Below are 27854 nucleotides of genomic sequence, written 5' to 3'. Positions count from 1 at the left end.
TTCAATTTGAATAAAGTTTAATAAACAATGAAATGGTCTTTTGGAGTGACCCTTCTCCATATAAACTTCTATACAAATATCTTAGGTGACATCAACAAATGTAGTGGTATGGAACAGACAAGTAAGTGTTGTGTTAAAAGCAGCCAGAGGTAGAGGTGGTCTTGTGGTTGAATCAGGGCTGCTGTTCTGTAGAGGTGTTGATTTGAGTTATCAGTGTCTGTAAGACCTGAAGTCTGGCCCTGACCCACACTGGAGGGGACGGGCTGTGGCCAGGCCCCTCTATAGCCTGCAGGGCTTTCAAGGCACTTTCTGCTGTCTGTAGGTATCGCTCATACTCGTCTTCTGTGTTGGTCTCCTGTCTTGCCTTTTTCGGACATGGCTGGCACAGAAGAAGAATTCTAGAATTAGTAAAAGTTTTTTTTCCATCGGTATGTCAGGCAGAAAAGTAAAACATCCTTTCACTCACTCACCTCCTCAGTAATTGGTGTGTGTTCAGGTGAGCTGTTCTCACGCTCCATTTGCTCACAGTGTTTCTCTATTATACTCCTCCACTCCTTGAGACGTTCTAGTCTCAATTCCTCAGACTCCTGCAGTGAGACGGTCTATAGAAAGTAATACAATAATCTATATAAGGAACACAACAATAAGAAAAAAATTATACATTTAAAGTTTATGCATATCTCACTTGTTACCTTACTGAGGAAGTTTAACACTTTGGTTTTGACCTCCTCTGATGTCAGTGTTTGAGAAATCACTTCCTCGTGGTTGGTCATCTTAAAAGTTGAAAAAGAGACGTGAGCTGGATTACAAGTCATCTTAATAGTAATATATATACACACATATAAATAAATAAATGGATGAGATGTTAGGTTTTTCAACAAATAAATATTAATAATAAAAAAAGAGTTCTTGAGAGAGTTTTTGTGTCATGTTTCAAAAATGTATCAAGATTTACTCAAATACAAATTTAACAATTGAGGATACTGCTTGATTAATAAAAAACTACTTGGTTAAAAATGGTTATATAATGGGAAATTTCTGACCTCTGCAAAGAGGCCAAAGGCCTCCAGGACATGATGGAGTATCAGCCAGGATGGGTGAGTCAGGAGACCATTAAACAGAGCACTGATTTTGAGCAAAACTTGGCACTGCAGTCACACACATACATTTTCATTTAGTCATTTCTCTTTGTGTGCATATGAATGAGACTCATTTGTGATCTTAAAAACATCTTACTCATATTCCACTTATACCTGAATATTTGGAGGAAAAAATACTTTTCCCATGGAAGCAAGGAACTCCAAACCAGCTAAAAGTAAGTCATCAGAGCATTTCTGGATAGTCAAACCACTCAAACATGAAACAGCCTGAAAAAAACACCCCAAAAAAACACTTGTACCAAAATAATAAAAAAATCTAATTAACAAAGATAAATAAAGCTTTAACCCTCATGTGGTGTTCGGGTCATTTTGACCCGGAGAAGATTTTCTTTTTCCCGAAAAATACTAGTTAATGTTATCGCTTTGTACTGAAACTTAGTTACTTTATTCACAAATGGTATAACTACTTCTGAAATGTTTTGTGACAATTTTCTTAATTTTTTAGGGGGAGTTTTGTCACCTTGTCACTCTTGTGGTGTTCCCGGTCAAAAATGACCGGACTACAAAAAATAGCTTATAAATCAGTTGTTATGCAATATTATCACCCGATATTGGATTCAATCTTTTTGTCAACTTGTTCTCTTTCAATTAGGACTGGTTTTATATTTCTATTTGCATCTGATTAATCGTAGGCCTCATTTATTTGAGAGTAGGCATCTAATTTTTTGAGTAAAAAAAACATTATTTTTGAATAATTTTGGAAATTTTAAATAAATTCTGAAGAAAATTGCCACTGTTGATCACACTAGTCTACTTTAATATTTCACCAGGAATTTTGTTTTGAAAAACTTTTATTTTGTACAAAATGGCACATTGTTACACTTGTGGTGTTCCCGGTCAAAAATGACCGGACTACAATAAATAGCTTATAAATCACTCATTATGCAATATTATCACCCAATATTGGATTCAATCTTTTTGTCCACTTGTTCTCTTTCAATTAGGACTGGTTTTATATTTCTATTTGCATCTGATTAATTGTAGGCCTCATTTATTTGAGAGAAGGCATCTCAATTTTTGAGTAAAAAAAACATTATTTTTGAATAATTTAGGAAAAATAAAAAAAAAATCTGAAGAAAATTGCCACTGTTAATCACACTAGTCTACTTTAATTTTTCACCAGGAATTGTGTTTTGAAAAACTTTTATTTTGTACAATATGGCATAGAGTTACACTTGTGGTGTTCCACTGGGCCATTGAGGGCCATTGTGGGCCATTGTTTCAATGGGCCATTGAAAGTGAATGGGAGAGACCAATGCAACCAATGAATGGAACAACACAAAATATGTATCATTTTAAAGCTTAGAATCTCAGCTTTTTAATGGATCTAATCACTTTGATCAACTCCTAACATCTGCTGAGTTATCACTCTAAAACTGAGTGTACCCCCCGCAGGCGCCACCTAGCTGCGAAATAAATAATCATAATATTTTTCAAAACTATTACCTTGATCAACTTAAAATAGGTGTCATTTGAAAGCTTAGAGTCTGAAATTTACAATGAATGTAGCCAATTTGATAAACTCCTAAGTAGTGCTGAGTTATTTGCTGATAAATAAAAATAAAAAAAATCATAATTTATAAACTACTTTTTTGTATTACATTCAGCAATATGTCAAATACATCATACAGCTCTGATAGTCCTGTGTCATATGTCATTTGAAAGGTCTCAATGAGTAGAATACAACAAGCATAATTGTTTCAGGCTTTTTTACTAAACTTGAGCAAGGTTTTTCTAAAAGAAGCCCTTCAAGAGACCCATGTGTAAACCATGTATGGATGCTTAATTTTAGACACATTTCCGCTCGTAACTTCATGAAACATGCTCCGATTGTGGAAAATGACACATCATTATTTACAGCAGATGCTTACAATTAAAATGAGTCCAAACTCAACATAATCCATCACTCAGAATTAAAGATATTCCTCATGGAGTTCTAACACAAAAAAATATCACAGACGCACAGACTCACGTAGCCAATCAAGGTAGCTTAGACTTGGCCTTTTTACTTGTATCTTCATGAAAATTATATCGATCATGAAAAATGGCACATCGTTATTTACAGCAGGAGCTCACGATTAAAAAGAGCCCAAGCTCAATATATTCCATCAATCAGATCTAAAGATATTCCTCATGGCGTTCTAACACAGAAAATACCACAGACGCACCTAGCCAAGTATATACTCATGAAGCACTCGCGTTTGGTTTTCGCTCATAACTTCACGAAGCATGCACAGTTCGTAGAAAACTGTACATCATTATTTTCAGCAGACTATCACTATTAAAAAGAGCCCAAACTCAGCATAATCCATCACTCAGATCTAAAGATATTCCTAATTGAGTTGTAACACACAAACCCCCACATGCGCTCACAGAGCCTTGAATATAGTTGTAGCCTAGCACTTATGTCGCGTTTTAACTCATAACTCAATGAAGCATGCATAAATTGTGGAAAATGGCACATCATTATTTACAGGAGATTGTTAAGATTAAAAAGAGCCCAAACTCACCATAATCCATCACTCAGATGTAAAGATATTCCTCATGGACTTCTAACACATGTCTCTCCCATTCACTTTCAATGGCCAATTGAAACAGTGGCCCTCAATGGCCCAGTGGAACACCACAAGTGTAACTCTGTGCCATTTTGTACAAAATAAAAGTTTTTCAAAACAAAATTCCTGGTGAAAAATTAAAGTAGACTAGTGTGATCATCAGTGCCAATTTTCTTCAGATTTTATTTTATTTTTCCAAAATTATTTAAAAAATAATGTTTTTTTACTCAAAAAATGAGATGCCTACTCTCAAATAAATTAGGCCTACAATTAATCAGATGCAAATAGAAATATAAAACCAGTCCTAATTGGAAGAGAACAAGTGGACAAAAAGATTGAATCCAATATTGGGTGATAATATTGCATAATGAGTGATTTATAAGCTATTTTTTGTAGTCCGGTCATTTTTGACCGGGAACACCACAAGAGTGACAATGTGCCATTTTGTACAAAATAAAAGTCTTTCAAAACAAAATTCCTGGTGAAAAATTAAAGTAGACTAGTGTGATCAACAGTGCCAATTTTCTTCAGATTTTCTTCAATATTTCCAAAATTATTCAAAAATAAAAAAAAATGTACTCATAAAATGAGATGCCTACTATCAAATAAATGAGGCCTACAATTAATCAGATGCAAATAGAAATATAAAACCAGTCCTAACTGAAAGAGAACAAGTGGACAAAAAGATTGAATCCAATATTGGGTGATAATATTGCATAATGAGTGATTTATAAGCTATTTTTTGTAGTCCGGTCATTTTTGACCGGGAACACCACAAGAGTGACAATGTGCCATTTTGTACAAAATAAAAGTTTTTCAAAACAAAATTCCTGGTGAAATATTAAAGTAGACTAGTGTGATCAACAGTGCCAATTTTCTTTAGATTTCATTTAATATTTCCAAAATTATTCAAAAATAATGTTTTTTTTACTCAAAAAATGAGATGCCTACTATCAAATAAATGAGGCCTACAATTAATCAGATGCAAATAGAAATATAAAACCAGTCCTAACCGAAAGAGAACAAGTGGACACAAAGATTGAATCCAATATTGGGTGATAATATTGCATAACAAGTGATTTATAAGCTATTTTTTATAGTCCGGTCATTTTTGACCGGGAACACCACAGGAGTAATTGGGTTGTGAACACCACACAAGGGTTAAAAGAAAGGTTCTAAAGATACACAGTAAAAATTGAGGTGAAAGAAGTGGAAAATGACCCACTGAATGTAATGTTAAAAGATCACCTGAACGATGACATGTGGCTCTACACTTTTGATCAGAACAGCTGATAACGACAGGAGTAGCTTCACAGTGCACTGGAGAGGAGGATGAACCTGCACCTGATAATAGTGAAGAAAAACTATAAACCCAGTAACAACTGAATAAGAACAATTATTAATTTTCTCATGCCATCCCTGTAAGTACAACTGATTAACATGAAGGGCCCTATTTTAACGATCTAAGCGCATGTGTCATGGCGCAAGTGCACTTAAGGTGTGCCCAAATCTACTTTTGCTAATTTAACGACGGGAAAAATGGTCAGCGCGGCAGGCGCATGGTCTAAAAGGGTTGTCCCTATTCTCTTAATGAATAATGGGTGTGTTTTGGGCATAATGTGCAAAAAAACAATCAGAGTCTCATCTCCCATTCCCTTTAAAAGCCAGTTGCACTCGCGCCACAGCGGGTTGCTATTTACATGATTGAATTTGCAAGCGGAAAGACTGAACGTGTCTCTAGAGAGGAAACGGATATGCTCGTGCGCAAGGTTAAAGCGCGTGAGCAGACCATCTACGTGACAAGCCGGATTCCACCATATCTTCATGTACACAATATTAATCTTTTACATTGTAATCCTTTTATGTTTAAAGGTCCCGTATTATGCCCCTTTTCACAAGATGTAAAATAAGTCTCTGATGTCCCCAGAGTGTGTATGTGAAGTTTCAGCTCAAAATACCCAACAGATAATTTTTTACAGCATGTTTAAATTGTCATTTTTTGGGGCACAGAAAAACGCGCTGTTTTAGTGTGTGCCCTTTAAATGCAAATAAGCTGCTGCTGGACGACCCAGGGGGCGGAGCTTCATGAGCTCAGTCTCTCAGGACAATTTCATCTCACGGAATGATGATAATATCAGAAACTCTCAGTAACGGTGTTCATTTCGAGTCGGACAATAATGCCTACAGAGTCAGAGTGCTGTATAGAGATGAAACAGGTATAGTTTAGTAGTTTAATTACGGTTATTATAACGTAATTGTCATCTGCTTGTATGTATCCATTATTTATTAATAGCCTACAAGTCTGCTGTCTGAATTATGATCAAACATATACTGATGAGTTAAATAAAGTTTATTGTACATCACACAAAAGATGAAGCGTCAGTTTTACTTCAGAAAATCACCATAAGAGCTGAGTAAACACAGTAAGTTATAAGAAGTGCGCAAGTACATAAACGAATTTCGGTAGAGTTGAGGGAGCATTCCTGTGGGCGGAGGTTAGTCAAAAAACGGTTCTAGTGACGTCATTAAAGAAGGAAGTAGAGGGATGTAGTCCAAACGGGCCGTTCGATGTAGGCGACTTCTGTTAAATAAAATATCTCGCTTGGCATTGAACTTTGAGCTTTATAATTTTACAGATATTATTTATGCTCTAACAGCAAAATTACACACTAACTAAAGTTTGAAACATGGGATCACGAAGAACGGGACCTTTAATATTTGGCTAGTTTGTGTGCTGCTGTGCGTCCCTGTGTGTGTAATAAGCAGAGTGTATGCGCGTTGTGGACCCGCCTATAGGCGCACCTTACTAACGTGCTCTTTAAATAACAAAAAAAAATATTGCGCCATTGACTTTAGACCAGGTTTCAGTTGGTCAATGGGGTTATGGGGCAGTCTATTTCAGTTGCCTCAAAATAGCAACGCGCCAACAATTGGTGCAAATGCATTTGCTATTTAAACAATGTGGCGCAGGACGTGAAAATGATAACTGCGTTGGGCTGAAACTAGCAAAAAACACTTGCGTTGCGCCGTATTGAGCCAGGTGTATGATAGGGCCTATAAACTTAATAAACTTAGTCTGTGTAAAACTATACACAACTGTTCACAAATACGGGGTCGGTAAGATTTTTAAAATGTTTTTGAAAAGTCTCGTGCTCACCATGGCTGCATTTATTTGATTAAAAATACAGTAAAAGCTGTAATATTGTGAAAAATTATTACATTTTAAATTAACCTTTCTATTTTAAAGGTATAGCGGAGGATTTTTTTACTTCCGGGTGGAATGCCTATACTATTGGTCCTCCTAATTGTCAATCAAACTTCATGAATTAATTGAGCAGAGTGCGATCGCAAATCAAATAGCCGTGCTGCAGTCTCTGTGTGTCTCTCAGAAATTAGGGCTGTGACGAGAGTGATATGAACTAAAATACTACATCATACACATTTTTCTACAATTTGAGTTGTCTATATATAGGTCTATTTATACAGATATTGGCTCCGCTGCACACCCCTAACTGGGATACATTTGTTCAGGAAACTTTGATGAATAGAAAGTTAATAAGAACATCATTTTAAATAAAAAAATCTTTACTGTCACTTTTGATCTATTTAATGCATCCTTCCTGAATAAAAGTGTCAATTTCTATTGGGGAATAAAAAACTCTTACTGACCCCAAACTTTTAAACAGTTGTGTATATATGAAATCTGGTCACCTGGTTGCTACTCATGCGACTCCACAGCTGAGAGATGATCTTTACAGAAGACAGCACACATTCAGCCTGCAGGCTGCTACCTCCCATCACCAGCAGCACACAGCCTAGTATTCGGTTCTGGATCACAAAGAGAAACAAGAGATAAAAGTGGGTAAAGGGCATATTTATCTTTAAGGCAAGTGGTTTTTAAGAGCAGGGTGTGAGATATAATTGACACACTGTGGATGTGTTAATCAACAACACAAAACCTTAAGCATTGAAATAAAAATAAAAGTCCCTGAGTTTTCCATGGCCAAAGTTTATAAGTGCAGGCTTTTGTTTTGTGTCCAAAACTTTCATCTTAAATCTACAACAGCCCTTATCAGAATTTGTTCAGGGTAAAACACATTCACAGCCTTGGAACTTAAATCTGGATCCAAGCCTCTCCACTTCCTCTGCCATTAGATGAATAAACAAGGGTGTCTTGAGTAATGAACTGTCGGTGGTTAGTGTTACGGTCTCGGACCTGTAAGCTCCTTCTCCTTTGCGGTTTGCCTGTTTGTTACGTCTCCCCTATAAGTGAGCGGAGCACAGGTGTGGCGTGTTGCGGGTGATTGCTCCAGGACCGCGTCTGTTTGTTTCCAGTATCCTGGGTGTTAAAAGCTCTCCAGACCTGGTTGAAGGAGGCCGCCGCTTCTCCTTCTCTCCTGCACCGTTTTTGCTGATTTTGTTTCCTTTTGCATGACACTTCATATACCCTGATTGCATACGTTTTCGTTTCTTAAGTTTAACACTTACACTGACTTTATTTACTTTACGTTGCTCATTCTTTATCTTTAATAAATATATTTTTGAAATCAAATAATCCGCGTGGTCTCCCCTCTCTGTTGCATAGGCCGGCACATGCTGTATGTAACATTAGGTAGAGTTTATATGCCAGCATTTTTGATGGTTGTAAAATCAAGGCCTTATGTGATTCAAAATGATGGCAAACATCCTGTTAAGTATTAAAAATGTATGTGGTGGTTGGTGGCAGCACTGTCACTTGTTCCCTCACCAGTCTCGGTATATCTCCCAGCCTGTGGCCACTATTCTGCCATTCCTGCAACACAACAGAAGCCCTGGCGAGCACCTCTTCCTCCACCTGCATGCGTGCCTCCACACACAGACACCTCAGCAGAGTGTGACGCCACACACACACGTTCTCCTCCTGAGAGGGAGGGAAGCGCTCCACAAACTCCACCTGTCACAAAAACACTTCATCATACTTAGAAATGCACCATTTTGCTGCCTTCAAAACAAAGACAGAACTGTGGGAACATAAATAAACTATTAAACTATTAGCAAGCAAAAAAAACTAACAAACTCATCAATGTTCTGAGGAAGTATTCTGCAGAGTCGTGTTCATATGCTATATCTGGACAAGAGAAAAATAAACTAACCTGGTGTTTTGGAGTCATGAGAAAGAGCAGGCGTCTAAGCAGCAGGGTCAAGTGAAACAGCTGATAACCCTCACCAGGACATGACCTTATCTAGACAGTACAACAACAATACAGGTCACAGAAGCAACTAGTTCTCTACTAAAGGCCTTATATTTTATGGAAATATGTTCAGAAAAATATTCAAACTGAAAGAACTAAGAAAAATGGGTCCAAAGAGTATTGTCACCTTCAAAAATGTCAATAGATTTAGAAATAGAAAGATGCAATAGATTATAAAATATCAAGGATTAAGAAGAAGATAGGAAGATAGAAGATAGAAAAGTACAGTTTTGAAATAACACAGTAAAGGCATTTATGTTACAAAATATTTCCATTTCAAACAAATGCTGTTCTTTAACTTTCTATTAATCAAAGAATCATGAAAAATTGTATCAGTTGCCACAAAAATATTAAGCAGCACAACTGTTTACAATATTGATATTATTAATAAATATTTCTTGAGCACGGTTTAGCATCTTCAAATGATTTCTACAGAACCATGTGACCCTGAAGACTGGACTAAATTATGCTGAAAATTCAGCTTTGCCAAATGAATAAATACAATTTTTAAATATATTAAAACAGAAGACTGCTATTTGATTGAAAATAAAGTAATATTGTGAAATATTATTGCAATCAAATAAATGTTGCCTTGGTGAGCATGATAAGAGACTTTTAAAAATGTCACTGGCCTCAAACTTTTGAGTATGTGTGTGTGTGTGTGTGTGTGTGTGTGTGTGTGTGTGTGTGTGTGTGTGTATAAACCATAGAATACAAGTTGTTCATCCAACACTTAATTAACGACATTTACAATAATACCAAGCACACAAGACAAATGCCACAAGAGTGTTGTGATGGACAGGTGTGTTCTTCCCCATGTTCTTTTGACACTAATTGTCAGCTCAGTCTGGGTGTAAGAGAGAAAAAGGGTCCCCTGTGGTCCCTCATCCCAGACAGTTTTCCAGAAACCCACAAGAGCACAGAAAAGGTCACATTCCCAACAGACTCCACTCACCAGGTGAGCAATAAGGAGAACATGGTGAAAACACAACTCGGCCGTGCCATACCTGAAGAGAGAAAGAGAGAACACAACTCTGATATTGTACATAAATGTGTACTTCTTGTATTCTTTAGTGCAGTGCAGTAGATGTTTTCTTTCCTCCTTGCCTAACGTTGACACAAGTCTTAGTAAAGGATGGTTATCAATATCACTGCGGGGGTAAATAGAAAGTTCTAAATGACTTAACCACAATGACAAAACTTTGGAATTTTCTAATATATTAAACACAGGAATGTCCCCTGATTATTCATGCTCAACGTTACTGTGACAGCTCTGGAAAGTGGTAGTCATAGAAGTCCGATGGTCTATGCTCCTGGGTGTGTGTATCTGTACTTACCGTGCCAGGAAACACCAGACATCTGTGGCCAAGACAGCCGTCTGTGTGTCTGCCTGTAATACGGCAGCTAATAGTGACCGCTCCTTGAAGAAGGAAACAGAGAGGACTGCAAGATTATGAGATGTTTCCTTTTACTGATGAAATATATTAATAGTACCTGCTATTAGTCACTTGGCCAATAGAAAACGATTTCAGCATTCAATATCTAATACTACTTTGGGCATAAATGGGAGAATTTAAAAGCTAATATTAAAAGTAATGAGTCATCTTTTCTTTCTTTGTTTTCTCTGAGAGAACCGTGTTACCATAAAGTGATCATAAAAATAGCATAAGAAAATAATTGTCAAGAAGACACGTCAAGCTGCTACTGTGTCTTTTCAAGACAAAAGGTCTGAAGTAATTGTATACGTCACGTCATCCAGAGAGAAACGTCAAGCTTTGTTAGTACACAGAATTCAATAAATGTTCAAAAGAGATCACTGACCAGTGGAGCGAAGTGTTGCGCGGGCAGCACAGCCACACAAGCACACATATGCACACACACATGCTGGTGCAGACTGACTCTACCCTGAGCCTGCCCTCTCAGCATCACCCCCGGTAACCACACTGGAACTGCACGCTCCAACATACAATGTCTGAAACTCTGCAACACAGCCTCAAACACAGACCATCTGAGGAAAGAGAGAATTTTTGCTGGTATTATGTACTTTGGCCAGAAACACTAGAAAACAAATGTTAATTAAGTATGGACCATTTTTACAATACCTGGATAAACTACAAATATATATAGAAGTACATTAAGATTTTAAAGTTTGGAGTCAGTAAGATTTTTTTTATTTATTCAGCAAGCATTTGTTTTATTGATGATGAAAAGTGACTGTTACTTAGTTCACCCAAAAGTAAGTGGTAAATAAGTAGTACATTATTTTTTTTTCCGCAAACAAAGCACTCACGAACTTTGTGTTCCGAAGATGAATAAAAAAGTCTTATGGGTTTGGAACAACACAAGGGTGATTAATTGATGACAGAATTTTCGTTTTTGGGTGAACTAACCCTTTAAGACTTCAACACTACTAAACAATTTAAAGTCACAAATTATCATATCACATTTCTCACACAAATATATATTTTATACATTTCAAACTTAAGACTACTGATTTAATTACAATAAATTTTATATTTTATAATAAATTATACTTAATTATAATAAATAAACTGAAAATGTTCGCCAAGCCAATTCTGGAAAGGCTGTACAGTTAATAATGCAATAAACTCAACTGCAGCAATGTTGACTAGTTTAATTGACAAATTTATCTTGCTAAATTAAACAATTGTAAAGTACCTGGGAGTTTCCTCCGAAAACTGGCTGCCATCACTCCAGAGCCGCAGCGCCTCCTCTGGCTGGGAGGAGAATTTACCCAGTATATTCACCAGTAGCAGACACTGTGGTAGACAAAGCTCTGTACTGCTCTCTATAATACACAAACAACAAAAAACAGGTCTGGCTCAATTTTTACATTTTTAAATGTTTACGAAAACATTCGGAAATGTGTACTATGCATTAAGCCCTGCACATAATTTGTTCCCTCATTGTAATATAGTTAAATATTGGCCAAGATTTAACTAAATCAAGGGAATGAATTAAGTTTCGAAAGTACGGAATGTTTTTCGCTTACCTATGAGCCTGTACAAATAAACAGAATTTTCATAATAACTAACATCACAGACATAAAGTGCAACTCCACATGTTGCAGTGAAGGATGCATTGCCCTGTAATAATGAAAGGCCAAAAGCGATTGTTCAATTTAAATAACCTAGAAGGCACAGGATGTACACTCAGCAATGTGTCATGGACAGTCGGTCTCTCTGCATTTCTTATATAACCATGTCCTTGACATGAAATAAATTCATCACTTAATCTTTTCACCCTCCAGAGACTATGCAGAAAGTTACCAATCACTCATATAACAAACAGCACAACAACCTTAATGACCAGGCTGAATGATATATGATCTTGCATTGGACAACATTTTTGGAGGAAATGTTAAAAAAATGTTTCAGGGTTTAAGGGGACACTATGGAAGTTTGCAATAAGAAGCTCACGGTGGTCTGGGTCCAGGACAGACTGAGCAAAGGGTTGGAAGGACATCAGCTGTGTCAGCATGACATCTAAGGGAACCAGGACAGCCACTCTCAGCTCCTCACTGAGGGCAGGAGGCACAGATGGGGCACATACGGATGGGGGGAACTTGCTAAGGAGGGCAAAACCACAAGTTCAATTAGACAAAATGGACAAAACAAGGAAGGGGAAAATATGAACTTTGACGTTATATTAAAATTAAAATGTTGAGTGTTGACCTTATGCAATATATATTTGATTACCTGTGGATTTGGAGATACAACTGGTGAAATCGACAGCATGACTTGGCAAGGAATGCTTTAAATTCCTATCAAATGTTCAAAAAAAAACTTTATAACTTAATAATCATGGATATGATGAATAAATTATTTTTTCCCTTAGTTACCTTTGTATAGTGGACTAATGTGTTGGCAAAAAACCTACACATCTTTGTTGCTTTTTGGAAAAGCTTGTATTCTGGACAGTGCAAAACTTCCTATGAGTAACAAAAGGAGGAAGGCAGATATCAGTTGACATTTTCTATAAAAACACTTGCTTATTATTACTATCCAACAAAAAAGTCCCTGATGCATATTTCTAGGTCACCATTATAACCATTTACTACATGGCTTGGTTGAATTCTAATGGAGGATGCGGTCTGTTATTTCTTGATAACAGACCGCAGCTAAGAATGACACACCATTGCCATGAAAAACAGAGCGTTGCTATGGACACAGGATTCTAACCGTAGAGACAGAACGGACGATTTCCTTTAGCGGAAGCAATACAATCGTTTTTAAATCAATAAAGTCCTTTTTAAATCAATATTTTGTGTCAAATTATTGATTTATTTGGTAGGTAGCCATGTAATAAGCGGGATAATGTAGAGCGAGGCGGTTGTTATAGCGAATACAACATATATATATATATATGTGTGTGTGACATGGACACTGTTCTGTTGAATTTTAACTAGTGGTCGACCAATATCGATTTTATTCATTGATATTTTAGAGCAGAGTGGTCGTCTGGTCGATGGCTAATATATAGCCGAAATATATATAAATAATCACATAAATAACACATGCATAACAATTGCTTAAACTAAATTTATTTTACTTAATATTTACTAAATTAGAAAAAAATAAATCTGTACGTCTCTCATACTTTAGATGGAATCTTCTTGATTTTGTAATTAAATTGAAGCATTTTCAACAAATAAAGAAATTGTTTAAAAAAACTAATTTAAATTAAATTAAATAATAATAAAAAAAAGAAGTAAACACTCTAATGAACAGGGCACAGTAATCTGGCAAGTTTGTGTGCAGTCTGCACACTGGGAATTAGGCCTGTCGCAATAATTACTATATCGTCTTATTGCACGATATATGGACATGACCTCAAAAAATTTTGCTGACACAATTTATTGCCCATTATGTTTATATAAAATTATTGTCATCAACATTTTAGCCGATCACACGGCTTCTGTCATCTCATCTGCTTTTTGTGTAAGAGGAGAAAGCTGGGCTCAGGCAGCTCCTCCACACACACAGATCAGACACCAACAGGTGAAGAAAAGACATTACTCATGGCATTATAGTTTTTTCATGACAACTACAGAAAGTCCAAATGGACACTTTTTAAAGCCGCAATCTACCGTTTCAGCTGCAAATATAAATGTGACAGCGTGAAATGGAGCACGCTCACCGATAGCATTCATATTACTGATTGTTTTCCTGTAACGGATATGACAGATGTGTTTGACCGTTGTGCTTGCGTCTTTTGCAGCGTCTCAAGCATGACACGGTGTTATAAACCTGTTAAAAGTTAAAATGCGTCTCAAGAAAAATTTATTTTGCAGTAGGTCTGATGAGGCATCTTTGCCTATGTTCATATGGACATCTGAATGAGACACTTTAAAACTCAAAAATGATAATGTCAAACATGTTAGTTTGTTTTTTCTACTTGTTACTTTGCACTTCTGTTAACAAAGATTTTTATATCATTTATTCAAGTTTTTTTTTTTTTATCATTCAATTCAAGCATCTAATTATTCTTTAGAATTAAAAGTTCTTAGTTATTTGAACATATTTGAACTGAAGAGTCTACTTCACCTGTAGGTCTGCCTGTTGGATCTGTTGAGCCAGCTCAAGACAGTTCTGGACAGACGTACACAGGTCTTCACACAATGAGAAGGCTATGTCAGTGTGATGAAGCTGATCTTCTAGAAGAGACTGGTACTTCACGCTCTGTCTGAAACCAAATACAAACTGTTAGTATAAAGTATCATTTATTTCTTCATACAAATTTTTAATTTAATAAAGCGTTATTATATTTAATAATATAGTATTTTTTTCCTACTATGGAAATCAGTGGCTACCGTCAAATGTTTGATTACAAACATTCTTCAAAATATCTTCTTTTGAGTTCAAGAGAAGAAAGAAGCTCATACAAGTTTGGAACAACTTGAGGGTGAGTAAATGATGACAGAATTTTTGGGTGAACTGTCCCTTTAAACTACGCAGTTGCGGGGTCCACTTGTTTAAGCAGCAATGAAAGGAAAAACAGATCCGAGTGGGAGCGTTTTACTGAAATATTTAAACAACCAATCAATTGCTGGGTATGTGTTATGTAACGGCTGTGAAGCGCTGTATGTATGTGACAATAAACGAATAAAGCCTCTATCCAGTGCATCTCTATTCATGATGCACATTATACTCACTTAATGATAAATTTCCATGTGTTGGCATGTAGTGCAATGTCCAATCTGGATATGATCGAGCATAAGTCCAGCAGACTGTGAATCACTGCAAGGCAAGCCAAAAAAAATTTCTAAGTAACTATTGCAAATTACATCCATCTCTTAACTAGAGATAAAACATGCATGAAACAAACTGAATCTTTCCCTCACATAGAAAAAACACAAACCTGTGACAATATCCGATACTAGCTCCTCAGATGCAGTGTCCTCCAAGTTAATTTTGTCCAATAGTTCCATCAGACCCTTCTGCAAAGAATAGGCCTCTTTAAAAAGGCCCTGAAGTAAATCGCCCACCAATGACAGCCTTCCACTGTACATGACCTCACTGTCCTATAAACACATCAACATCATACTGAAATTAACAGCAAATACAATTCTCCACACTTTTATGTTTGCGTTAAGATGATGAGGTGTACAAGGAGGCTCTGGGTGCACAGAGTTTACTATAACATGAGGATTTATTAAACGCTTTTTCAGATACGCAACATGAGTACTAACTCATCAGCAGCAAGTACACTTAACCAAATCTTCAAGGGCTAATTTGCATAAGCTGTACTAACAAGTGCTATAGAATACATTGTCTCTGGTTTAGGCATGTGCCGGTATCAAATTTTCATGCTGCGATTAATTGATTGAGCTTTTATCACGGTATACGGTATTATCACGATATTTTAATTGCTCCAGAGAAGCGGATGGATTGGGGGGGGGGTGTAGAAAAAACAACAACTTGCATTACATTAGGTGTAATTGTGATGGTCAAAACATTTGGTAACTAAACAGAATTTTACACAATATTCACGATTTCAATTCAATTCTTGGGATTTGATTTCAATCTTGATTCAATATTGACTCTTTGGAAAAATATTAGGTAGGCTACAGATATTATGTATGAGGCATATATACCTTTCGGTAAGTTGCACTGTATCTTTAAATAAAAAGTAACAGAGGATCGGTTCACTTGAACTGAGGCGCTACAGCGATCGGTCACGTCACATTTACAAGCGCCAAAACGGTATTTATTGTCTGAATTTCATAATAAAATGGACAGAACCTGAGAGCTGAGAATTTTTTTCATATCAAAAGTAACCTGCTCTGTCTAGTCTGTCGGTGTCAGTGTCCTCCTTGCTCCGTGATTTTTCTCTGCGTGAGAAAATGGATGTGTGGCGCGAGAGCGTGTGAAAAGTGTAAATTGCGTGAGTCTCAGTCACGGCGAATGCATAGAGTTGACAGCCCTGCTTTTAGAAGGGGGATAAATCGTCGGCAGCTTTCCTCCTTACGCCATGCTTCTTCTCCATGTGAGGATTCATTACATTAGACTAGAGTGCGCACTGTGCCGCATGCACACGTGGGGATTGTTTACATCAGAGTTCGCACGTGTTTCGCGCAGCATATACGCAGTGTTTGTTTAAGCGGTTGATGGAAAATAAGCTAATGCGCGTTCTATAAATATAATTTCTGATCTATTATTTTTCACGGTATTTTGAAGTGCCCGCGATAACAATATCGTGCATATTCATTACCGCGATTTATCGCATTACCGAATACCGGCACATGTCTACTCTGGTTCATAGCAAAACGCAAGAATACTACACCTAGGCCTGTCGCGATAGTCAATAAATCAATTAATCGCACGATAAAAAAAAATTAGCTCGATAATTTTTCCGGCCGCGATAATTCCATTTGCATGCTTGTTTGTTTTCCTCATCTGTCTCTCTCTCTACCAAAGAGACTGGATGACCACTCTCGGTTCCTTAGCTTAGCGTATAGGAGGAGTGAACCCTCTTGTCAGTTGCATGGTCTTTGTGTGGGGAGGCGGCGCCGCGGCGCTTGTCAGTCACATGGTCTTTGTGTGGGAAAGCGCCGGCGGGACTGCCGGGAGAGAGAGAAGACGCTAGTTGTGAGGGAAAAAAAAGAAAAACATGGAATTGGTTTCAAAGCCAAACGCGACAGCGAGCTCGATCTCATGAAAATGCGTATCTATACCACGAATGTTATTTCTCGTGCCATTTATACGCCAAAAATAGTTTTTGCGTGCATATGATACGCACTTTATGGCGTGTAATATGCACGCACTCCTCACCCCTAACGCCGGTTTCACACCGCAAGCGTCAGCGGCGCGTTTTTTTTCCGGCGTCCATGTTATTCAATGAGTGCATTCACACCGCACGCAGAGGCGTAGCGGCAGTGCTTAGCAGGAGCAGAGCAGCAGCAGCAGTGCCGCGATCGTTTCGGCGCCTGGTCTATTTTTGCTGCGCCGCTTACGCTGAATTAAAGTGACAACGCATTGATCATGGCCAAAATACACCGCAGTTTTACCCAAAAAGTGCATTGATGATATCTATTGTGTTTTAAACAGTCAATCAAATGACCAACAGCAATTTAAAAAGAAAACAAATGTCCAAAAACAAACTTGTTGCCCGAACAATAAAAACAAAGACGAACCAAAAGTTATATAAATGAAATGATTAATAAAATAAGCTACTTGACAAGTCTTTTCTCTTAAATGTATTTGAAAACGAAATAAAGCAATGCCAACTTACCCTGATTATAGAGTACTCTGTCTATACACACGGTGCGGTTCAGCCGCGCGTGACAAACGCTGCTAGTGTGAAAGCAAAACGCTCGTGTCCTGCTCCCGCTCACCATATGCACTGCTCCTGCGCTGCTTACGCTCTGCTAATGCGTGCAGTGTGAAACCGGCGTAATCCTAAACAAGTATTTTCAGTGCGTAGCATATACACGCAATAAAGCGCGTCTCCATCTTCCCGACAGTAAATTACACAATCACTCGGGCGTTTGTTTAGTCGACAAAATAACAGGAGGACAGTGCAAAATGCTGTGGTATCCTGTTGAGGCTTTTTTTTTTATTTGTTTACAAAGGTCCTAACCGGCAGTTTTGCCTGTTATGGAATGTATCACTATTTATGTCTGAGCCTAATGTTTAATATTTTTTGAAGTGCAATTTTGTTTACATCCATTTTATTTATTGTTTTTGGTATTTATTCAAGTGAATTTTTAACAGACACTGAGAGTCCAATGCTTTTATTGTTTTTGGTTGTTTTGTTCATTTTTTGTGGATATTTAAAATGTGTTTCCATTTTCAATGTTTAATATTCTTAAGAAATAAAAGTTTATAGATCTTTGAAAAGGTGTACCTGCATTATTATGCCATTTTCATTATATTAGATGAAAATGGTCTCGAACGACAATATTATCGTTTATCGCAATAATTTCTTGGACAATTTATCGTCCAGCAAAATTTGTTATCGTGACAGGCCTAACTACACCACTATAGCACAAACACACTAAAACTGCCAACAGCCTGTTTGGTGAATTTACAGGTCATGCCTGATGGTGCCAAAATATGTCCAGTGTACAATTTAAAAATAACGTACCTTGCAGTGCTGGAAGGTGTCTTTTAGGACTCTGAGGATGCAAGAGGGCAGAGAGCGAATGTTGTCAAAGGAGACAGACTCTTCAAAGGAACTGACATGACGCACACAGCCAGAGAGTGACTCCAGGGTCTGGACCATCATCTAGCCAAAAACACATCAGCAGAAAATTCTATGAAGAAATCTGTACCGCTGTACATAAGCTTGAAATATTATCAAATAAGGCATATTCAAACCTTCAGTATATTTCTCAAAAATACATGCAGCTCTGTGTTCTGACTAGAAAGGCTTCCAATTTGCTTGCTGATTTCTTCCAAAAGACCTGCAAACACTTTTACCACCTGTGGATTGATCATGACAACATATAAAAACGTGCCTCGTGTTGAATATTTCAAGCTATAGAAAAGGAATGGGCACAAGTACTCCAGTAATTGGTTTGGCACCATTTTGGGCAATACCTTGGGGTCTAATTGGTTAGCATAAAGACAGCATGCCATCCATACCAGATAACTAAAGTGAGACTATGACTATGGAAAGTGGACAGTGAATCACTGCGATTAATCTCATATAGGATGCATTTGGAGTTTGGAAACATATAGTTCATTCATCTGCTACCAAAGTGCTCCAGTTTACCAGTGTTTTCAGCAGCTGAAACGACGTCACAACATTTTTGACTTTGATTGTTTTTTTTAAAAATAATCTTATTTCTTTCATTGCATAAAAAAACATTGATAAATTGTTAATAATAATTAGTAGTAGGCCTATTATTTTTCTCGTACTGTTTTCATTGACAGTATGGTTTAATTAAAATCATTTCATTATCGCCATGATACCCCGAGTACTCAAATCATGTTTTTTTTAATGAGCTATCAAATACTTGAAAGGATTTATTTTATTTTTTAAATAGACATTTTGTGGGAATTTAAAGATCAAACCTTGGGTAAGACAGTGGAGAAACATCCTGTCTCTAATTCAGATAAAGAAAGATGAGGGAGGAACTTGCTTGTGATTATTTGCAGAATATCTGTGGAGAAAAAAATAAAATAAAAATCAAACAAAGTAGAATACAATTCACCAGAAATTGATAAAGATCAGCCAATTAGATATCTCAAAACCTAACATGAATAAAGGTTTACATATAGGCCTATCAAGTAAAATAAAACGCATGTTTGGAGGCACCTGAGATGTGCCAGTTCAGAAAGTGAGACACTGAAAACAGTTTAGACTTACTTGTGTGCTCTTCCCAGCTGTCAGTGTCATGATGCATGGCGTGCATGTGTCAAGGCCAGTCTTAATCATTTTTAATACATGACAGATAAGGCAGTCCTAAACAATCAAATACATGTTTGTAACTCCTGCCTACGTTCATACATTGCCTTAAACTACTAAAGAAATGAATTTGAAGAGGTACTCAATAAAGGATATAACTAGTTTAGGTAGGACAGTTTTGAGTTCTTGTTGACAGGTCTCCTGGTTCCACTGAGAGACCTCATCCAAAAGAGTCACTTGAGACATTGTGGTAACTTTTTTCAAAACACACCTGTGTTGAAAACAAAGTTCCGATTTAAATCGAATTTTTTATATTTACGTAACAAATGTATCGATGGCCAAACATGATTAGGTGGTAAAAGGTAACTTAACCGTTATTTTATTCGTTCAATTTGCAGGTTAGACTAACTTACTACACTAACAACTACAACTAGTTTCATACGCCGTTTTCAAACTAATAGCTACTTAGAACTTACCAACTCAATCAGATGGATACAACAGCGCTTAATAACAAATGCATGTGATAATTATGGACAATGATGAGATCCTGAACACATATTTAGGGCTTCTGTTTTGAATTCTCCTCGTTTGTTTCCTTCTGTTCTGCCGCAGTGCTGGGTGATTACATTTGCCAGCACTGGATGGGGTTTCCTTATCAAAACGAAACCTGTTTGGAGACTGTTTAAAGCTATGTGTGCCATATATAACGAGAAACAAATCATATTGGACCATTAAGTTTTTGTTCGTTTAACTAATGTACTTTATTAATAGTACGGTGCTTACGAATTCCCCTATAAACTTGATATGGTACAGCTCCAAACTTCGCGCCGTTTTAATTCACCTCATTTACCCCGCACTCTACGGTGATTGGTCAGAATGTGGTATACTCCATTTATGGCCCAATCACAAACGTAATGTTATTTCATCGATGTACGAGTCGGTGACACAGCGCAACAACGGTGAATACACAATTTTATAGGAGATTTGTCCGTGAAAGTGCTGGAAGAACATTTTTCGTGACACAGACAAACGTATTTTCCCCCCAGTGTATCGTCCATGCATGCTTCCAGTTAAGCTCACATTTCTCACGTGTCAGTTCAGATCTATGGATTTTATTAAGCTTGTATTTCTATCGGTGTATTTTTATTGTGTAAAGTGCCTTGAGAAGCTGCTTTAGAGGCACTATAAAGCTTATTACTTATACAACCCGAATTCCGGAAAAGTTGGGACGTTTTTTAAATTTGAATAAAATTAAAACTAAAGGAATTTCAAATCACATGAGCCAATATTTTATTCACAATAGAACATAGATAACATAGCAAATGTTTAAACTGAGAAATTTTACACTTTTATCTACTTAATTAGCTCATTTAAAATTGAATGCCTGCTACAGGTCTCAAAAAAGTTGGAACGGGGGCAACAAATGGCTAAAAAAGCAAGCAGCTTTGAAAAGATTCAGCTGGGAGAACATAGTGACTAATTAAGTTATATAGGTCTGATATCAGGTCTGTAACATGATTAGCTATAAAAGGTATGTCTTAGAGAAGCAGAGTCTCTCAGAAGTAAAGATGGGCAGAGGCTCTCCAATCTGTGAAAGACTGCGTAAAAAGTCTGTCGTGTCCTGTGGGCCAAGACTCATTTAAAATGGACTATTTCAAAGTGGAATAGTGTTCTATGGTCAGACGAGTCCAAATTTGACATTCTTGTTGGAAATCACGGACGCCGTGTCCTTCGGCCTAAAGAGGAGGGAGACCTTCCAGCATGTTATCAGCGTTCAGTTCAAAAGCCAGCATCTCTGATGGTATGGGGGCTTGCATGTTTTGGAAGGCTCTTTGAATGCTGAAAGGTATATAAAGGTTTTAGAGCAACATATGCTTCCCTCCAAACAACGTCTATTTCAGGGAAGGCCTTGTTTATTTCAGCAGGACAATGCAAAACCACATACTGCAGGTATTACAACAGCATGGCTTCGTCGTAGAAGAGTCCGGGTGCTCTTTCACCTATAGAGAACATTTGGCGCATCATTAAACGAAAAATACGTCAAAGACCACGAACTCTCAAATTCCAACACCAAAACTCCAGCAACTCATAGCCTCAATGCCCAGACGTCTTCAAACTGTTTTGAAAAGAAAAGGAGATGCTACGCCATGGTAAACATGCCTCGTCCCAACTATTTTGAGACCTGTAGCAGAAATCAAATTTGAAATAAACTCATTTTGTGCATAAAATTGTAAACTTTCTCAGTTTATACATTTGCTATGTTATCTATGTTCTATTGTGAATAAAATATTGGCTCATGTGATTTGAAAGTCTTTGCTTTCATTTTATTCAAATTTAAAAAACGTCCCAACTTTTCCGGAATTCGGGTTGTAGATCGCAGATCTTAAGTCCCAAAAAGGAGTCCATGGATTCTGAACCAAACCATAAAGAGACTGAATGGTAGCCTACTTAAATATTTATTTTTAAAAAATAAAATAAACAATATTCATTTTTTTGCATGACTTTGGCTCTCCCAGACTTGAAAGGGACCAACTTGGGCTTTTCTCTCCCACTGGAAACCTGCAGAGGACAAATAGAGGAAACCAGTCAACATAAGTCAGGATATGAACTCAGTGTCCTTTTGGGCTAGGTCACATGCAAGATATACCTAAACCTTTGGATAACACTATCTGTCCTCAATCCACAGCAGCTACACACCCGATCACTTCCATCAGAAGAGACCCATCATGAGGATCGCAATTTTCCCACTTATTTGAAAGTTCAGTATAGGACTTCTTACCCATGATTTTCAATTAAAGAATACGTAGCGGAGTTCACATCAGGGCCGGCAGTGGCCACACAGTTGTCCACAAATATACGAAGGGGAACATGGTTGTACGGCTTCACAGATGTCTGAATATTCAAGTCGTCACCCAGGAAGAAAACATTCAAAGGCCTTTCAAACATCCAGTCATCTTAAAAGAAAGACACAATCACTGTAAATAAACTAATAATGAAAATATAGAGGAAGGCAAAACAAACCAGTCATGAGATTCAGAGAGAAAACCAGAATGTCCTCTGCAACCTTGGTGGATATAAACGGGATCCACGTTGGCTCCAGGTCACACTGCTCAGTGCTCACATTCTGTCTCCTGTAGTAAAATACTTATTTATTCATGTCCAAAAGACTTGAAAGGCAAAATGACATTAGTAGTGCTGCAAGAAGAAAAACTTGACCTGGGGTAGTAGCATTCATCCTCTGACACCTGTGAAAGGGAGTTTAGAATCAGACAAATACAGCAGGGCTTTGGCCTCACAGGCATATAAGCAATTCAGTTAAGAAGCCACTAGACATACAAATATCTCACCACCACACTCCTGAAGCGCCGAATGAAAGATGAGGACTCTGGCAGCTGCATGTATGTCCACAACACCACAGCCCCCTAGGGACATAAAAGAGGGCTCAAGGAGTTGACCAGTACCAAAGAAGTCCAGCTTCACTTCCACGTGTACCCCATCTTCCCAACACTGGACTGCTAAGCTCTTAGAACGTTTAGGCTGCTGAAACTCTAAATTAAAATATGTCTGTGCTGGCTCTTCTGGGGACAGTGGGAACTTCCAGGTCAGCTCCTTGACTGGGCCCTTGTTTAGACTGAATACTTGAAGGCGTTAGGCGGGCCACCTGGGGTCTGAGATTGAACACCATAAGGGGCTTGGATTGGTTTCCGCTGCTCCCTAAGATGAGAATAATCTTTTTGAGGCTTTTGCATCAGCACCCGGGGCCAAAGCACCCTAGCCTTAAGACTGGTACTGTACACATGATCAAATGCAACCACCAAGCCCAAGTATACATTGCCTTAGTCCCATTATTGTAACCACCAAACAGCCACATTGCAGTAGCACATTTTAGCCCTTGTTTATAGTGCCATGAATTCTGTCCCCTCCCAGCCCCAAACAAGATTAATTGTTCAGTGGACTATCCTAATCAGAGAATCAATGTCTCACTTGCATTAAAGTTCACTCATCAAGCAAACACTCACAACACAAGCAAAACTCAATTAAAGTCCCCCTGTAGTCAATAATTTGATCCCTTTAAACTTATCTTAATCACCAAAATTACATATTTTAATGTTTTTTTCCTGTGAAAAAAAATTTTCTTCATGCCTTAAGATATCTTGAATGTAACTCTACTCCCTTGCTTCATTTAGTATAAGGTGATCTATGAATATGCAAAGTAACTCGGCCTCCGATCACACCAGTTCAGAGATCCACTCGATCAACTTTACTAAATGCACACACACTTTAGTAAATGCTGCACAATAGTATCGCTCTTTACGTCAGACACATAGCGGTAATTAATATGATTAGCATTTTGCTTGACTACATTATCAAACAGCTAATAATGTGTTGCTAATGTTGCTAACATCATGTTCCCGTTCGCTATCTCAGACAGCTGCTTTCTAAAAATCAGCATCCTTACAAACGCTTTGAACAACTTAGAACGTCAGTGGAGAAAAGTTCATCATAACATCGTAATATATACATAATTCACCTGCAATATTGCTAAATGTACACGATTTTTCATATCAACAGAAAAATATACCAGGATAACCTGGCTTCTCTTGATAATCCCCTGCTTTGCAGCATAGTTAATGATATGCTAAATCCCATGCGCATGTTAACGGGATTGGTTACAAGGTACTTTGTGACGTAAGAGACACTGGCGATTTCAAACCTCATTTTTGAGACTGTCTTTGGTTCACTGCAGTTTTATAGAAAATACTACACAAATGGTGTTGACTTTTTAATTTGCACATGGTTTGTCTTAAAGCATATAAAATAGACATTACAAACTTTACCACAGGAGGTATTTAATAAAATGAGAAGAAACAATGAGAAACCACTCTTGATTGTAACTATTTTGAAATTTACAGTATTTGACCTTGAAGTTACTGAGTTTTCTTGGTGATATTATTCATATTTCTTATACCATTAATTTCTGAGCTCTTATCTCCACCACAAGTTAATCATCAACTTTTTCATAATTATATCTTTATTATTTGTAATTAAGACAGATTTAAGACTGATTTACTACAGTACACATTCAGATGGATTTAAATTCTCCAGTGGTTCCTGTAAGTGAAGGCAGGAACAGTGAGCTGACTACAAATTACCAGAAAACACTGTTACTGTCTGGAGAATGTATGTTGGCTGCCAATATTGTGTTCAACTATGCCACACCTCTCAACTTCAAAGTGACACTTTCAGTTTTTCATTTAACATCCTTGACGGTAAGCGCGAACACATGCGCAAGCCACATGGGAAACAAAAACCTATTAAGAGAAGGCTAATGAAGATAACATCTACAGGAACTTCCAAATACAGCACCATTATGTTCAATCCAGACTCCAAACGTGTCACAGGAAGACGGAAATTTCCCAAGGAAAATAAAACGCAATAAATTACAACACTTTTCCTTGTTCAGCCTTACTACATATTTTTTTTTACAAATACAAAACAATACTTACCTTGAATTAAAATTAATTACTAAAGCACAGGCACTGACACTGTACTAAATTTTTTTTCAAAATTATAGCAATTTTTTTTGAGAAGGCCATTGCTCAAACAAATCACTTTGCACTGGCACCTATTATGATAACTTTACTAGAACCAATAATACACTATTGAATAAAAAAAATCCACTCTGGTCATTTGAATAGCTTTTTCATACACCCTAAACAAAAATGGTGCTAAATAGCACTAAAAGTGATTAATTGGCTTGTAATCAGGGGAACCACTTTAAGTGCCATATAGCAGCTATCTCATAAGAGATGCCATATAGCACCTTGATTGTTTACAATTGCTTCAACAAAAATGGTGCTCAACAGTACCCAACAGTGGTTCTTTGGCTCATAATAATAGGGGAACCACTTTTGGTACTATGTGGCACTTCAGAAGCTGTATAGCACATTTGTCAAATGGTGCTATATAGAACCATTTTTTTTTTTTTTTTTTTTGAGGTAGTAGGGCCGATTATCATGCCAGAAACTACAATTGATGAGTCATTATGCTTCTAAATGACACTTTTACTTAAAGATGGATAATTAATTATTTTAACGTTGTTTTTCTAATCCTATCACCAACTAAACTAAGAGACTAAGAGAGAACCTTTAAAGAACTGTAGGGGCTTAATATAGCATGCACCTTAACCACCCCAAAGAACCGCTGAAGAACCAAACTGGGCTTAACAGGTTCTTCAAATGGTATATAGTGGTGCTATATAGCACCATAACCACCACAAAGAACCCCTGAAGAATCGCTGACAAACCATTTTTTTTTTAAGAGTGTAAGGCTGTCTATGCTCTCTCATGTAACCTCTTAATGCTAAAAGACAATGAGGGTCATATTCGTTTATTCCTCAGGATACAGGAAATTAGTAAAAGTTAGACTATTAGACTATTAGACTTCAGAAACAGGATGGAAAAATCCCTTATGCACAATACACATGACATTGTATGAGATCCATTGAAAGGGTTCTACTGAAAATCACATATGTAACCGTATAAATGTATGCTAATGCGTCTTTTTACAATTTAATTGTAATGGTGAAAACATAGTGTTTGGTTCTGTGAAATGTTTTTCACCAAATATGTGTGCTTGTGTATCTCAATGGCAAATTTCTCAGTGAAGTCTAGTAAGAAGTTAACTAGACATACCATTCATGAATCATACAGATGCTCTTTTATCGGTTCCTGATCTCTAAACCGACACATTCCGTGACAGAGACAGGAGACAGGATGTGTTTATCACTGTGCAAAGCATGCAGAGTTCCTGTGCAGGTTAGACCCAAAATCAAGGTTAATGAAAAAGTTCAACTTTGACACTGTGGTGGACAATTATTTAATTTGCATCCAAATAAAAATGAGGTATAGCTAAAGAGTTTTTGTAAATTTTCACGAAAGGTTAATGTATTTGAGTCTTCTATTCCATAGCGATTTCATAGTCTTTAAAGACAGATTTGAGCTTTTCCACTGTGACAGCATGGTCAGCCTTCCCATATCCCTAGAAAAAGAAAAGATATGTGAGACCATCTCTTTAAAGCAAGCTTAAAAGCAACATCTGGTTATTTGAAAATATAGGAAAGAATATTCATATATCCCCCAAATATTCATGCCCAAAAAGAAGACTACATTTATTGATGCACTGCGATTTGTTCACTAATATCTGAATAGTAGGCCTACTTCTACCTTGTGTCTACACTATAGTTGTTGCGTGTGCCTGTGCAACCCCTGCTGTAACCTTAATTTATCTCATCATTTTAAGTAGTTGTTATAATGGTTACGTGTGTTACCGTAGACTCTCCAAACACCCGAAGTTTCTTTTCTGTGTTGTTGTGCTCAATCTTGCCACCTCCAAGACAATTACACTCCAGTCCCAAGGCCTCCATAGCAGGATTCACTTTTTCAAATATGTGAACTGAATAAAATAAATAATGAGAAGAATAAAGAGTCAAAATCATTCCAGCAATACTACCCATGATAATGTTTATTTTGAGATCTGCTGAAACCGATACAAGTCTCGTGAGCCTGTCAACAGGCTTTTGTATTCAACTAAACATTAATATAGCTATTACTATAACTTCTTCACAAATTAGCATCTCAATCAATCCACAAAATCAATTCAATGTTACCTACAACATTTTCTATGTTGACAGATATTTTTCCTCAATGCCCATAAACAGAGAAGAACAGAGTTGATGTTACCAGCTGATTTATAAATAGCTGTCTGAAAAGGATAAAGTTAACTTGCTGGCTTGCATACAGACATTCAGGCTATTGCATTGCACTAGTGTGCACACTTACTGTGGTACTCCGCCGTTTTAGTTCCCCTTACTATCACTTTATGTTCAGTTCCACCTTTAACCTTTATGTTCACTAATATGTATTTAAACTGTCCCTCTGGATCAATGTCGACATCGGGCACTTTGCTCAGAGCGTCTGCCATCTTCGCTGTGGCAGCTACAGACAGCAGACGAACCTTTATACAGTCACCAC

The 27854-nt window shown here is 37.2% G+C and overlaps 2 protein-coding genes across 6 annotated transcripts; both read right to left on the bottom strand.

Annotated features, from left to right (window-relative positions):
* Nucleotides 1–26657, bottom strand: firrm (fignl1 interacting regulator of recombination and mitosis). Of its 5 annotated transcripts, none has more exons than XM_084091142.1 (29): nt 26517–26657; nt 23158–23243; nt 23038–23066; nt 22843–22952; nt 22601–22775; nt 19978–20092; nt 19783–19822; nt 19488–19576; nt 18789–18893; nt 18556–18696; nt 15328–15490; nt 15122–15206; nt 14514–14652; nt 12809–12898; nt 12666–12730; nt 12387–12535; nt 11626–11755; nt 10768–10954; nt 10284–10366; nt 9902–9953; nt 8848–8937; nt 8463–8648; nt 7427–7543; nt 4964–5059; nt 1254–1367; nt 1044–1148; nt 693–773; nt 471–602; nt 1–379 (listed from the first exon to the last, which is right to left on the bottom strand). In XM_084091142.1, exons 1-29 carry the CDS (start codon nt 26521–26523, stop codon nt 173–175), a joined length of 3168 nt encoding a protein of 1055 aa, XP_083947268.1. In that variant the 5' UTR covers nt 26524–26657; the 3' UTR covers nt 1–172. The 5 variants fall into 5 exon arrangements, 4 of the variants coding, with proteins under 4 accessions (XP_083947268.1, XP_083947269.1, XP_083947270.1 ...); XM_084091143.1 differs by having other exon boundaries at nt 23169–23243; XM_084091144.1 differs by lacking the exon at nt 26517–26657 and having other exon boundaries at nt 22886–22952; nt 23169–23183.
* On the bottom strand, nt 24592–27854 carry LOC311068597 (14 kDa phosphohistidine phosphatase). Its single transcript, XM_084091147.1, has 3 exons — nt 27663–27854; nt 27152–27276; nt 24592–26862 (listed from the first exon to the last, which is right to left on the bottom strand). The coding sequence occupies exons 1-3, from the start codon at nt 27802–27804 to the stop codon at nt 26782–26784; spliced, it is 348 nt and encodes a 115-aa protein (XP_083947273.1). The 5' UTR covers nt 27805–27854; the 3' UTR covers nt 24592–26781.

This window comes from Abramis brama (genome assembly GCF_963993115.1).
Source record: "Abramis brama genome assembly, chromosome: 18".
In the NCBI taxonomy this organism is placed as follows: domain Eukaryota; kingdom Metazoa; phylum Chordata; class Actinopteri; order Cypriniformes; family Leuciscidae; genus Abramis; species Abramis brama.
This window is presented reverse-complemented; position numbering and strand designations above follow the sequence as displayed.

Excerpts from the sequence above, each read along its gene's own strand:
- firrm (XM_084091142.1), bottom strand. Across the intron at positions 19,577-19,782 it reads CAGCTGGGAAGAGCACACAA|ATATTCTGCAAATAATCACA; the intron begins GTAAGTCTAAAC and ends TTTTCTCCACAG. Across the intron at positions 774-1,043 it reads CCTTTGGCCTCTTTGCAGAG|ATGACCAACCACGAGGAAGT; the intron begins GTCAGAAATTTC and ends TCAACTTTTAAG.
- LOC311068597 (XM_084091147.1), bottom strand. The coding sequence starts at position 27,804 with ATGGCAGACGCTCTGAGCAAAGTGCCCGATGTCGACATTGATCCAGAG. Across the intron at positions 27,277-27,662 it reads TAAAACGGCGGAGTACCACA|TTCACATATTTGAAAAAGTG; the intron begins GTAAGTGTGCAC and ends TATTTTATTCAG. Across the intron at positions 26,863-27,151 it reads GGGTGTTTGGAGAGTCTACG|GGATATGGGAAGGCTGACCA; the intron begins GTAACACACGTA and ends TTCTTTTTCTAG.